At 38.2% G+C, this 13,074-nt stretch overlaps 1 protein-coding gene across 1 annotated transcript in view; it reads left to right on the top strand.

The window, feature by feature from the left end:
* Window positions 1–9,987, top strand: part of LOC140236942 (serine/threonine-protein kinase STK11-like) — a 76,937-nt gene extending 66,950 nt beyond the window's left edge. Inside the window, exons 6-9 of the mRNA XM_072316882.1 lie at window positions 4,308–4,435; window positions 7,236–7,293; window positions 8,670–8,866; window positions 9,709–9,987. Coding sequence (XP_072172983.1) covers window positions 4,308–4,435; window positions 7,236–7,293; window positions 8,670–8,866; window positions 9,709–9,833 — 508 coding nt within the window. The 3' untranslated portion in view covers window positions 9,834–9,987. The remainder of the gene's footprint in view (window positions 1–4,307; window positions 4,436–7,235; window positions 7,294–8,669; window positions 8,867–9,708) is intronic.
* The last annotated feature ends 3,087 nt before the right edge of the window (window positions 9,988–13,074 follow it).

Here is a 13,074-nt window from a genome sequence, read left to right as displayed (position 1 = left end):
TCTTCAACTTGCTACTGATGTATGTTAGGGCAATATTATTCACCCTGCCTTCCAAAAGAGAGAAGTCAAGTGTTCTTTTGTTATGCAAGAAAAGTGAAAATATGTTGAATTTTCTTGATACTTTCTCTATATCCTTGTACACGTGTGACATCACAAGCTATAGAAGTCTTCTCATTCAGCTTTGACTGAGCAGAAACTTCAAAAATTCATAACTCTGGAACGGATTGCCTTATTTTCCTCAAACTCTCACTGATGTGTTTTACTAATATTGCTGTATTTATTCAACTCTCGTGTCTATTGAGGTGAACTTGTCCTTTTTCGGTCCCTTATAGGGTTATTTGAGACCAGTTTGTGTCCGGGACCTTCTGTGAAGTTGATGGGTAAAATTACTGAACTAAAAAAGAATTTCCCCATAAGTTCACACAAACGCATTATGCTGCTCTCTTCAGCTGGGAAACACAAACTGTTGTCTTAACCAAACTGTAAAAATTTGCTAAAGATTAGTATGAATTACAATCTAAAACAAAATATGAGCTGGTATCCACTATCATGAAAGAGAATAACTAAACAAAATAACAAGTAAGAACTGAAAGAAAGAGCTTATATTTGAAAATTAAAGCCATGAGGAAAGACATGAATGTTCACAATTGTATTAGCTAACACCTGAGAAGTTGGGTTGTCTCTGTGTTGTGTCACCTCCAAAACAATAAAATGATTTTTTCTTATCTTATACTTTTTACTCTCAAAAGTGACTAATATATATGATTTGCTGTTAATTTTCAAGCAATTCAGAAAGATACATAAAATATATTTTAGTAATGTCAACAGTTTAAATGAATCTGGTATATAGAAAATTTATCCCAGATGAACCAAACACCTTTCACCAGTATCATAACATTTGTATGGTGGCTATCAAGAATGATGAAGAATTCATGAACATCCTTGAATTAATCTATTTATAATACTATGTGCAAACAAAAACATAATACAAGTCAAATAAGAATTTTTGCTTTTGGCATTCATAACCTATGTCCCCACCAAAAAATTACAATGGTACCCTCTGCAACGATAACTTTAAAGATAGTGAATCAATCTAAAATACAATTTGAGGGATTGAAACTATAACTCATTGCCCACACCTTTAATACAGAAAACCCCATTCAATTTGCTTCAGAGGTCAAAGACAAATGAGGATTTTTGTAGAGCATGTCAGGAATCCCTTCCCTCCAAGTTCTGTATATTGTGTTTACACATTAATATGCAGTTCCAAGAGCATCCAAGTGCTAAACTTGGAAGAATCAGACTCTTGACATCCTTTATAACAATCCACATTTCTCTGAGACCATTTAACCAAATTGACTGGGGCTTTCTGCAAAATAGAGCTAAGATGTTATAATTTAATACCCCAAAGTAGATTTTAGCTGATTTAATCATATTGGGTGCTATCAATGCAAAAGTCTAATTGTAATTTTTTTTTTTTTTTTTTTTTTGGGGGGGGGGGGGGGGGACATACTATATGAATACTTGAACACAATGTTAACATTGAATGTCACCTCCGAAACAAAGTTATTCTTCCCTGGTGTTGTGGAATAAAATGTTCTGAGAGCAAAGAAACATTACTAAAATGATCTTACACACTCATTTCAATTTAAGGTAGAAAATGGGATGCCATGTTACTTCAGGTCACAATATCTAGCTTTAAATATGTCCGTCATATTCTTACTGTAAATGAATATTTCAACACAATGATAACATTGAATGTCACCTCCGAAACGAAGTGATTCTTCCCTGGTGTTGTGGAATAAAATGTTCTGAGAGCAAAGAAACATTACTAAAATGATCTCACACCCTAATCTCAATTTAAGGTAGAAAATGGAATGCCATGTTTCTTCAGATTACAATATTTAGCTTACAACCTTCGTCCAAATGGAAGGCAAACTACCGGTGCCCATGCTAATTAATGAAGTGTAAAAAAACACTTGTTCTGTGTGGTTTATCTGCTTGAAACAGGAGTTAATTTCTTGTTCTCGAGTTATAATTATCAAAAACACTGATAAAAAGAAGAAGTTTTGTGTTATTGTCACTTATTCTCAAAAAAACTGAGTGTTAATATTAATGTCACCTCCGAAACATTCTATTATGTTAACTGTCACCTCCGAAACATCCATGTGTGAAAAATCCAAGATTTAAAGAAATGATTGGAATTTCATTTAACCTACATAGGAAGGTAGCCCTTCTTAAAGACTTGTTATAGTATAGAGTTTGACCTGGCTTGCCCTCCAATAAATAGTTAAAATCTTAAAAATTGCATGTCAATTGGTATTTTTACCAAAAATTTGTAAATCTCATGTATCTTTTTTTAAATTCACTTTATATTCAACCCCCAAATAGTTTTGATTCACAAACTATATACTGTTGTTAACCATATAAACTTTGCATGGTGAAGTTTGACTACAGAGTTTTGTCATTATGGTGCAATTCATGAAAACAAAATTTTGCTTAAATTTACTTCAGGTGCCAGGGTTTTCCTTAAATTACATCAATAACTCTTCAGCTTTAAGGTCTGAAATGTTATTTTTTCAAAAATTTGAATACTTTCCAACAGGAATTAAACAGAATAATGAAAAAATATTTTGTTTGAAATTTTGACCCTCTGAGTACAAAAGTTACACCACTGATCGTAAAAAAGGCCATATGGTGTTTTTGTTTTTTTCTCCTATCAGTTTTTGGCGGCAGGCGGTTTCTGTTTGAGACCAAGCAGCTCTTCAACCATTTACTGTTGCATGAAAGCTTTGTCGTTATTGTACTGTGTGCCCGTGTTGATGAATTACCATTCCCCAGGGGCATATGGTTGTCCTGGATGTTGAGAGTGTAGTAAGGGGAGCTACTGCACTGATCGTCCTTGCCCTAGGAGAAGGTAATGAACTGGAAGTGGAGATTATGACGACTGTAACAGAAACCGCTCCCCATTTTGTTCTTTCTCTACATTTGTCTCTTGGAACATGAACAAAGTACTCTCCAACCATACACCATCGAGGCCTAATATTGGGGATGCCCCTGTTGCATCCAACGTGACTATCTGCTGGTTGCTTTCCACTCTAAAAAGATCTTTTATCTATGAAATCTATTCTGTTGGGATCCACAGTTTACAGATGGTTTACAGATAGTTTATCTGTTGCTGGAAGACTTTTCTCAATTTTAGCAGATAATGGGCGTGTGTGCCAGCTGCATTAGTTTTTGTCGTTGATTTTTTTTTTCATTGTAGATCAGTGTATTGTTGTTGTTGCTGTTTTTCACTTGAATGTGGATTGACGACTCTCTTAGTTTGATGTTTTGCTCTGTCTGATGTTTTTGTCTGATCCTATTCTCAGAAATAGGGCACTTTGGCAAGAAGTTACATCTATACTATGCTTGCATCTGTTTGTATGTTTGGAGGGAAGTGAAATTCACCATTGCCAGTACGTTAAAGTTCTCTTCACAGTGTTTTGTTCTAGCTTCACACCATACACACATATCAAATTCTTTCTATGAAGGCAGTTCATAATTTCTCTCTTCCCCTGGATACTAATATAGTATACCTAGTCAAGAGCATCATACTCATTGTTTAAGAAAATACTGCATTATAAGTAGAAACTTATGGCTTACTTCTTTGTATGGGCATTTGTATCTTTTAAATGCTGGACAAAAGTTCATTGAACTTCACTTGTCTACAGTTTAGTGGATGGGGATATTTCTGAGTGTGATTTGATATCTAAAAAAAGAAGAAGCAAAGTGTGCTGTTACTTCCACACTAGTTTGCTACAATGTGAAATTTGGGGAAATATCCACACTAGGAAATATTCATTCATTCATTCATTCATTTATTTCCATATCAAAACATAAACATCTACAAATATCAAAATACAATTGCCTTAGAACATTTATACATTTTGAATGGAGGGATCATAGAAAGCACACAAGAGGCTTGTTGGAAATGATCCCCTACAAACAATTATCAATACATTTCAAGTAAACAATTATCATACAAATTCATTTGATAAAACAAATGTCAAAGATACAATGAAAAGAGAAGAAAAGAGGCAGAGGTGGAAACAATGCATACTTATACTTACAGTTTCAGATACATTTCATCAAAAATATGTTTTTTATAAAGCCTTTTGAATTGAAAATAAAAAAAATATGGGACGTTAAGGGTAATCAAATTTAAACCCCAGACTTCACTTCTTTGTTTCCTTCATATTCATTTTGGATAAACATTTTTATAACTATTCATCACCATTTCTCTCTCTTTTCTTTTTGCTTCACAGATATAACATTGTCACGGGTAAATTTCCCTTTGCGGGGGACACCATTTACAGGTTGTTTGAAAACATCGGCAAGGGGGACTTCACTATTCCCACCGACTTGCCACCCCATCTCACCGACCTCTTGCAAGGTAAGTCATCCAACCTGTAGCCTTTTGTCAAGGCCCTCTCACTGTATGATGGCTAAATGGGTGAGCGAAGCGAGCCCAGCTGAGCGCGACAGCGCGAGGGCCTTTTGAGATCTGCTTCACACATTATTATTCGTGACACATGAACCCTCCTGAATAGTCATATTAACGGGTTCCTGTGGACCAAAGGAATGGCATGCTCCCCACATCCTTTGCCTTGGTGATGTCCAGCCTGTTCGCACGCATCAGTGACCGCCAGTGGAGGTTCGTGACATGCAATCGCCGTATGCAAATCGGGCTCGGTCGACTTTTGTTCCCGAAACCAGGGAACAAAAGTCAGTACTTCAAGGGCTAACAAAAGAATGCGAAGCATATCTCAAAAGGCCCTCGTGTAACCCCACTTGGCTGGGCTCTCTTCGCCATACAGCGAGAGGGCCTTGACAAAAGGCTATCTAACCTTGGACTTTTTTGCAGTTTGTTTATATTCCTTCTCTCCCCTTATGTGAGAGCAAGATGAGAGAGAGCCAATGGGAGTGATACTAACAAGCCATGTTGATGAAGTGGCTCTAATTTGCTGTGACCGTTTGAGAGATGGTGTTGACTGGCAGAATCAAAGATGTAGTAGTGTGGGGATTCATGGATGGCTTGATTCATTTGCGGCCCACGGGAGAACAGCGATAGAAAACCATGAATAGCAACGGTCAGCGAATATGCACATTGAAGCATACGCACATTGGTAACGGTCTACTCCAATCAAGATTCTTTGGCTGTGTTTGTACTTACGCAGAGATCAGTGATAAAGCTATGGAAGCATTGTATGTAATATTCATTACAGAGATTCTCGAATAGATCCGAGCACGGCCAGCCTTCTTACTCCATGGTATCCCCATGCTACTACATTGTAGGTCTTTAAAGAGCAAGTCCACACCGTGTTCAAATCGATTTTAATGAATACTGTTGAGTGATATCTGACGACCAGAATGGTAGAACTTTTATCACATTTGACATACGCAAAGAAATATATGGAATTTCAGTTTAGTGAATATTAGTGTGCAGGTTAGTGAGAGACTTCTGAGGTTACGACATCATTACTGACTCTAGTTTGTGCATGAGGTTTATTTAGTTCGAGATCCCACAAGGTTCTTAGAACATTGGAATTGGCTCATTTGACTGAAGAGTGGAAGATGAGGGCTAATCAAACCCCATAGTGTATGCTATTTGTTTTATAGTTTATTCCTCGGCCATAAGTAACCTCACAGAGAGATACGGGAGCAGTCCAGGTGTGGCGATGGCTTTAAAATGGCTCTAAATTGCAGGAATGAAAGAGGACACCCCCTTTTTTTAAGGGAATAAATATGTGACAAATATTCTGTGTATCAATTACCAAGAGCTCTAAATGTTTGATAATTTAACAGTAAAAACAGCAATAATGATATTTTTCATGGCTGAGATATTGTCATTGAAAGCCAGAGTGTGAGCACTTGTTTTTCTCAAAACCAACTTGCCTGTTTTCCTGTAACTTGAGTATATTGACACACTAGGCTGAAATCTGCCAAAACAGCTTTGCATTTAAGCTGGAAAGTCTTGACATAGTTGATTCTGGGTCTTCCTTCTATCCCCCTCTCTCTTTCTCTTTATCTCTCTCTTTCTCCCTCTCTCCTCCTCTCTTTCTCTCTTTTGCTCTCTGTCACCCTTTATTTTTCTCTCTTATCCTCTCTTTTTTTTTTCTTGTTCTTTCTCTTTCAGCTGCTCTGTGGCAAGTGTCATCAACATGATTTGTTAAAACAAAAGAATTGAGAAATAAACAAAAGTGCCCAAGGAAAACTATGATTCAAAAACAAAAACACACACAAGCCAAAAACAAATAAACAAATGCAGTATATCAGTCTAGTTCTGCAGTATGAAATGTTTCCTAAGGTAGACAGAAGGTTTGCTGTTTTATTGTAAAAAAAATAAATAAATAAAAAATAATTATCTACCAACTGTGGATTCTGGATTTTGTTCCACTGCCTTTTAAGGTATTTTTTGTTCTTGTCCAAAGTGCAGAAAAATGGTAGCTTTTTGAAGTGGTAATATGGTATATTTATATTGAGTATACATGAAGCTAAATTGCAAAGATGGACACCCTCACTGATTGCGAGTTCTGGGCAAATACAATTATAGTCTTTACAATTAAAAAACAAACAAACAGAGGACAAGTTGAATGACATTTCTCAAGCCACTATCATTTCTCAGGCCACTATCATTTCTCAGGCCACTATAATTTCTCAGGCCACTATCATTTCTCAGGCCACTATCATTTCTCAGGCCACTATCATTTCTCAGGCCACTATCATTTCTCAGGCCACTGTCATTTCTCAGGCCACTATCATTTCAAGCATACGTTTACGATACATGTATGTGGTCTGAAGCATTTTTCTCCGTATAAATATTCCCTTTTATCTGGCATCGATTATCATCGTTGATAATAGATTTGTAAGTTATGTTTGCACTGTATATTCTCTAGTCCGTGATTTTGAAAAATATTATTGATGATGTTATTTTGTATTTAAAATGTTTAGAAAAATACTATTCATATTATGTTATTTTGAATTGAAATGATGAAAAATGCAGAAATAAAACCAAACAAACAAACAAACAAAAGCAAACATTTGGGTCATACGTAATGTACTTGGGGTTTACGTAGCTGCACCATGCGATTTTGCCTGGTGTGCATTGCTGCGGAAGTTTATGTAGCAGTCGGTCAACTTTCCGCAATCTCAAATTTCATATGATTTTTTTTCCCCCGCAATTCTCCCCACAGGCATGCTGTGCATAGAGCCGGATAACAGGTTAGACGTGCAAAAGATCAAGGAACATGTGTGAGTAGCTCCGCTGAGCGTTAAATGCAATTCTTGTTCCAGTGTCCAAAGTGTTCCTTGTGTATGTTCAGTTACTGTCAAAGTTACTATAACCGTTCAGAATGGATGACAGAATACCTTTGAAGAGGAATTTGATATTGTTACATACCTGTCACGCAACATCTACAAGGCATTTTAAATGCTTTGATGATAAATCATCTGTAAATGATCATGGTGACTTCCACCAACATTATCTTTTACAATAGTCTTCTGAAAATAAAAAACAACAATAAACCTAACTTTCTGAGGCATTTTGTTGCACTAAGTACAAACCCACTATCAACTTCAGAGGAACTTGGTGGAGGAGCTGCAACATTTCCTAACAGCCAATCGTCACACCACCTGGAGAGAAAAATGGAAAAAAAAAACTTTTTTGGCATACATTTTGATGTGCATGCCTGTCAATTGCATTTGGGTGCCAAGAAAGGAAGGAAATTCGGCACAGAAGTTAAATTTGTCATCTCATACAGGAAGAGGTCTTGATCTGGAATTAACGTGACACTATTGAAGTGGCAAGTGCAGTGCTGATGGAAGTAAAATATTTTTAGAGCATGTTCAAAGATTGCCACGATCCATGTGGGTGTTCAGTCATGAAGAACATATCGCAGGATATTGTTTGGATACATTGGTTTAAAAAAACCCAAAAAGGATTGCCATCTAGAAGTTTAAGGCTGCCTTGCTTGCTTTCTTCAATCATTCCTAAAGGATTTTCATAGATTTTTGGTGATTATAGGACATGTTGCCTTAAAAGATGTTTTTGAAACTTTTGTATTAAAGTCATTTTTTTTTTTTTTTTTGGGGGGGGGGGATGTGATGAATTAATCATGAGTTATTGAATATAAGCCAATATACATGTATTTTGTTCTTTTCCCAATAAAATTCAACATATTTCTCTTATCTCCACCCTCTCTCTACTAAACTAATCCCACTCCCTCGTGCCTTCTCCAACTGCAATGATCTCTCCCTGGCATTCGTCTTCCCTGTGCACTTTCTTTTTATCCCCCCCCCCCCCCAACATGATCCTTAACCTCCCCTCTCTCTGCCTGCACCCTTGTTCCCTTAACCTTGCTGTCCATGATATACTCCATTTTAATTCATTTCCTTCCTTCTGTCATTTGCCCTCCCCCCTCGCCCGCATCTCATCTCATCTCATCTCTTTTCATCTCCACCTCTTGTTGTTCCCTCTTCTCTCTTCCCATCCATTCTGTTCTTTTTTTTCTCTCATCAACATCCCTACCTTTTCCCTCCTCCTCCTCCTTCAACCACCTCCCTCCTTCCATGCCTCCTTGCCCCCCTCCCTTTCCCCACCCTCCGCCCTCCCAAATTCTTTGTCACAGATGGGTGAGGAAAAAGCCCCCGGTAGAAGGGGATCCCGTCCAGCTGCCCCCGCTGCCGGACAGCAGCGACGAGCTGCGCAACATGACAGTGGTGCCCTACCTGGAGGACATGTTCAACCCCTGTCCCTCGGAGGACGGCTCCTATTCGGACGAGTACTACGACGAGAGAGACCAGTACAGCCCGCTGACGTCACAAGGTGTGTTCGCCGCCACTTGTCCCACAACTCGACTGATTCCATGTCTTCTTGATTTTGTGGTTGTGCACACCCCTATTGTTTCCTGCCAATGCACGTTCATAATTTGTGATTAACAGATTTAATATTAAAATTTTCATAAGCTGACAAACCTACATGAACCAAATTTTTTTTTAAATGGAAGTACTAAAATACTGAATGAAAGTATGAAAGCGTTAAATGAAAGTAGATTAACAGAGGTTCTGAATAGTCCAAAATGTAAATTTGCCAATATATAATTAAATTTGAGGATTAAGAAAAAAAGTCCCGAAAGAAAAGATCCCAGGAGGAGTGTCTACTCTGACTAGGGGCCCATTTATCTCTACCATGTTTGCTTACAGTCAAGTTTTATAAGGAGGGGATGTATACTTTGAGCAGGCCAAAATATTCTGCCTCTTTGAGAATCATGTTGTGCAAACTTTGTGTTTGATAATATAAAATAAGCGCAAATGTGCTTTGTAATCCAACGATATGAGCAAGTGGAAAATTTTTCTTCTCAAACAAAAACATGTATGAAAAGGAGACAGTTTGTCAGGGAATGTATTGAGGTATCTGATATACCACATTAGAGATTTTTTCAGTTTGTCGTAGAGGATATCGTTTTCCTGAAAAGACACTGCATAGTTTATATTCTTGTTATTGGAGATACGTTTAAGTATGAAGGTAACTATTCTAGGAGGTAAGCATTCTATAGAAAGGAAGAACCACAGTTCTAGAGGACGTCCGTACTGAGTTCTCTTTCTTCTGTTTTGTCTTGTTTGTTTTTTGTCTGACACCTGTCCCTCCCATTTTGTGCCCACCTTAAGATGTACCTCAGATAGTGGTAGAGCCCGAGACGCCAGAGCCCAGCCCTGTGGAGGAGGAGACCTCCAAGCAGAAGAAGCCCCTCAGCAGGACGCGCAAGCTGAGCTCCACCTGCAAGGCCCAGTAGAACATTCCGGCTCCTCCCCGTCCAGCGTGTCCTTGGCGTCTCCCTGCCGGACCAGTCCACTCTTGAAAAAGGGGAGGAGAGAGAGGAGGAGGAGGAGGGGGAGTTTGATCCTCTCGCGGCTGAGCTGTGCCTGCAAGGCGCAGTAGTAGATCATTCCCTTGACGGACACTGCAGCTTGTGTCGCAGTGGCGCACTTGTCCATCGGTCCACTCAGCCCACCTGGAGATGGAGGGAGACAGATAAACTTCTCTTCCATTAAAGCTTCGCCCATCTTACGTCCCGAGCAGGACGTCCGGGGAGATTGAAACGGAGGCTCTACACCTTCAATCGGAAGATGATCCATCTTACACTTGTCAGCTTAATTTATGATACTAACATTTTTTTGTGTGTCCGAGCATATCATCCCTTTCATGAATATGGTACGAGTTTTGACCAATCAGAGTGTTTGTCTCTCATTATTTTTCTACTGCACATTGAAGAGACTATATTGCAAGTCTGCACATTTGTATGTAATATATTCTCTGACTTCATAAGTACTGTTAACATTGGTGCGGCAGTTTGACAATAGCTGCAGGTGATATATATATTGTACGTAGGCCTGTCTTCGGTAAATTTAGACTGTGTGTTCATTTATTTACTACACATATTAACATACTTGTCCAGCCATCTGTACTGAACTACAAACCTTCTCATACTGGTAATTGCAAGAAGTGGCCACTACTTAAGGAAAAAAAAGTCTGTTCATGTTATGAAAGGAGATTGATTGAAAGTGTATTTTGTAAGCACCAGCTGCGGCCATGTAGCAGTGACTGAGTTTATTTCTTTCTTTGGGACGGTCTGGTGGTTCACCTGTGCACAAAAACTTCTTGATACCACAATAACCTAACAATTATACATACATGTATCTGACTGACTAGAGGAAAGCTTGGTATATGCATATATGACCACACAGCCATGAACGTATCATATCTTCAGAAATGCAGGTACAGGTCACAAAGACTCCAGGTCAGTTGCCAAAATATCACCTGTTTTAAAGCAATAATGCAAGATTCGATAAAATTAGATCAAATTGTATAAACAGGGATTAGTAGTGATTGGACAAATTACTCAGTGTTTGATTTTGTTATTTTTTTATTAGTTTATTTTATTATTTTGTTATTATTTGTATCTATTTACAGATCTGATTAAGGTGATAAATCAAGTTTGCCATCACTTTAGATTCCACACAAAACTTAGTTTGTAACTCTAAGCAGTTGCAGAATTAATCTTTTTTTTTTTTATTAGTACTTGGGTAGCTTGTGTGAGGATAGATTGCCATCACATCAGAAATATGGCACAAAAATTCCATCATCAAACTTGGTCCGAGTATGAGCAACTGCAGAGTAAGCACTGTTGCGATAGTGGAATAGATCATAGATCTGGCAAAGATCAAGAGTTGTATGTCTGACCAAGATTCTTAAATTGTAAAATTTTTGCAGTTAACTTTAAGAGGCATCGTACAAAGCTTTGTCAAACTTTGCCCATGGATCTGGTATGACAGGGGCGACTGACTGGTCTAATGTTGTATAGAGTACTGTATAGATCACTTCCACAGTGATGAAAAATTCTTCGGCTAATAATTGTATCATTTGTTGAGACACATCAGTACGTTGAACTTTGCAGTGCCGAGTTTACACACACTGATGGGAAGTTGTGAGGTCTTGTGGGGTTTCATTGAGTCTTGCAGCTTTCTGTTGGTGTCTCGTGGTTCTTTTACTGCCGTTCATTGTACGATTGGAGCTGGAGGTCACTCCAGTATGATTCTGACTTGATTATCTTTTCTATTTTCTTTCTGAAGCCTATATCAGCTCCAATTGTTGCAGCTGAAAATGAACTCTGTCGGTCTGTTCAGCACATTGTCTACAAAAGAATGAGTGTCCAACAACCAGGGACGATACCGATCATATCAGTATTAAGCACTGTACAATCAGTCTGCAGAGCATGGCCAATCATACGATCACCCTAAATTCTGGGACCAAAGACTTATTTTCTTGTGTGTGTTTTTGGCTGTCATTGCAGTGATAGGCTTGGGCTTACCGTACTTGCATGAAAGGTGTAAATTGCGCACAATTTTTGGTAGCAACTAACAGAAGTGCTAAGTTCTTTGAAAAAACAAACAAACAAGAAATATTATAAAAGCATTGAATGAATTTAGGCACTGAATATCTAAGCTTGCTCTTGACATTATCAGTATATTTGATTGTCAGAATTGGAAAGAAAGATAGAAATATCAGAAATCAATGGAGTACATAGTGGTATTATTTTGATATGCGATGAGGACTTTCGATGATAGATATGACACTTGCAGCCAATGAGAATGTTTGGAGAACTATTGCTCTCTCAGACACAATTTGCTGGCTCGCACACAGAGTTGTATATTTCATGCAGGCGTTGTGATTTGTTGTTTGTGAATTGGCAGTGGGTCAAAATGTGTCGCGTCTCCGGACGTAACACAATCGGAGGAGATGGATGATGCAGTGTGATTCTTTGATGTCAGTCATCCAGAGAGAGGCCGAGTATTGCTTCATCGAATGTGAGAGATACAGTGAGCAATTTTTCATTTCATTTCTGTTCTTAAAAGAATCGAACTTAAACCTGTCTTCCTTTCGATGATTTGCCTTCTCGTAAACAGTCTCGAGATGTCTGTTTTTCAAAACGTGATGATTTCACACTGTGATGATTTCACTGCAATATTTCCTTCGTAGTTCATAGTCTAATGAGCACGTTTTGAGTTGTTTTTCACTTTCTGTTTTCATCACCACCGCCCTAGAGTTCAGCTGACGTCACTAGAGGTTTTTCTTTTTTTTTTTTTACTTTGATGAGGTCTATTGTTTCGCACAAACTGTAGTGTAACATCAGTCACGTAGCACAAATGTCGGTATTGTTTAGTTGTAGAGATGTTTTTTATGCAAAGCTATGTTTATGTGTTGCAATGCAAAAAACTTACAGTAAACTCTTCTCCCCTCTGCTTCTTGGCTATTACGACGACGGGACAATAGAGCCTAATGATAATGAACGGGGAAAATAAACGCGGGGAAGACTTTCATTAAGCTGTCCATTTATGTGCAGTAATAAGAGTCATTACGATGCAAGGAACCCATCAACAGCCTTTCTCAAATCCTTTCAGTCTTTTTCATGTTTTCATGTGAGCGATATGACATTTATAAGACTATCTACCAAAGTTGTGTGTCTTGGTAATGCC

The sequence above is a fragment of the Diadema setosum genome, chromosome 13 (genome assembly GCF_964275005.1).
Source record: "Diadema setosum chromosome 13, eeDiaSeto1, whole genome shotgun sequence".
In the NCBI taxonomy this organism is placed as follows: domain Eukaryota; kingdom Metazoa; phylum Echinodermata; class Echinoidea; order Diadematoida; family Diadematidae; genus Diadema; species Diadema setosum.
This window is presented reverse-complemented; position numbering and strand designations above follow the sequence as displayed.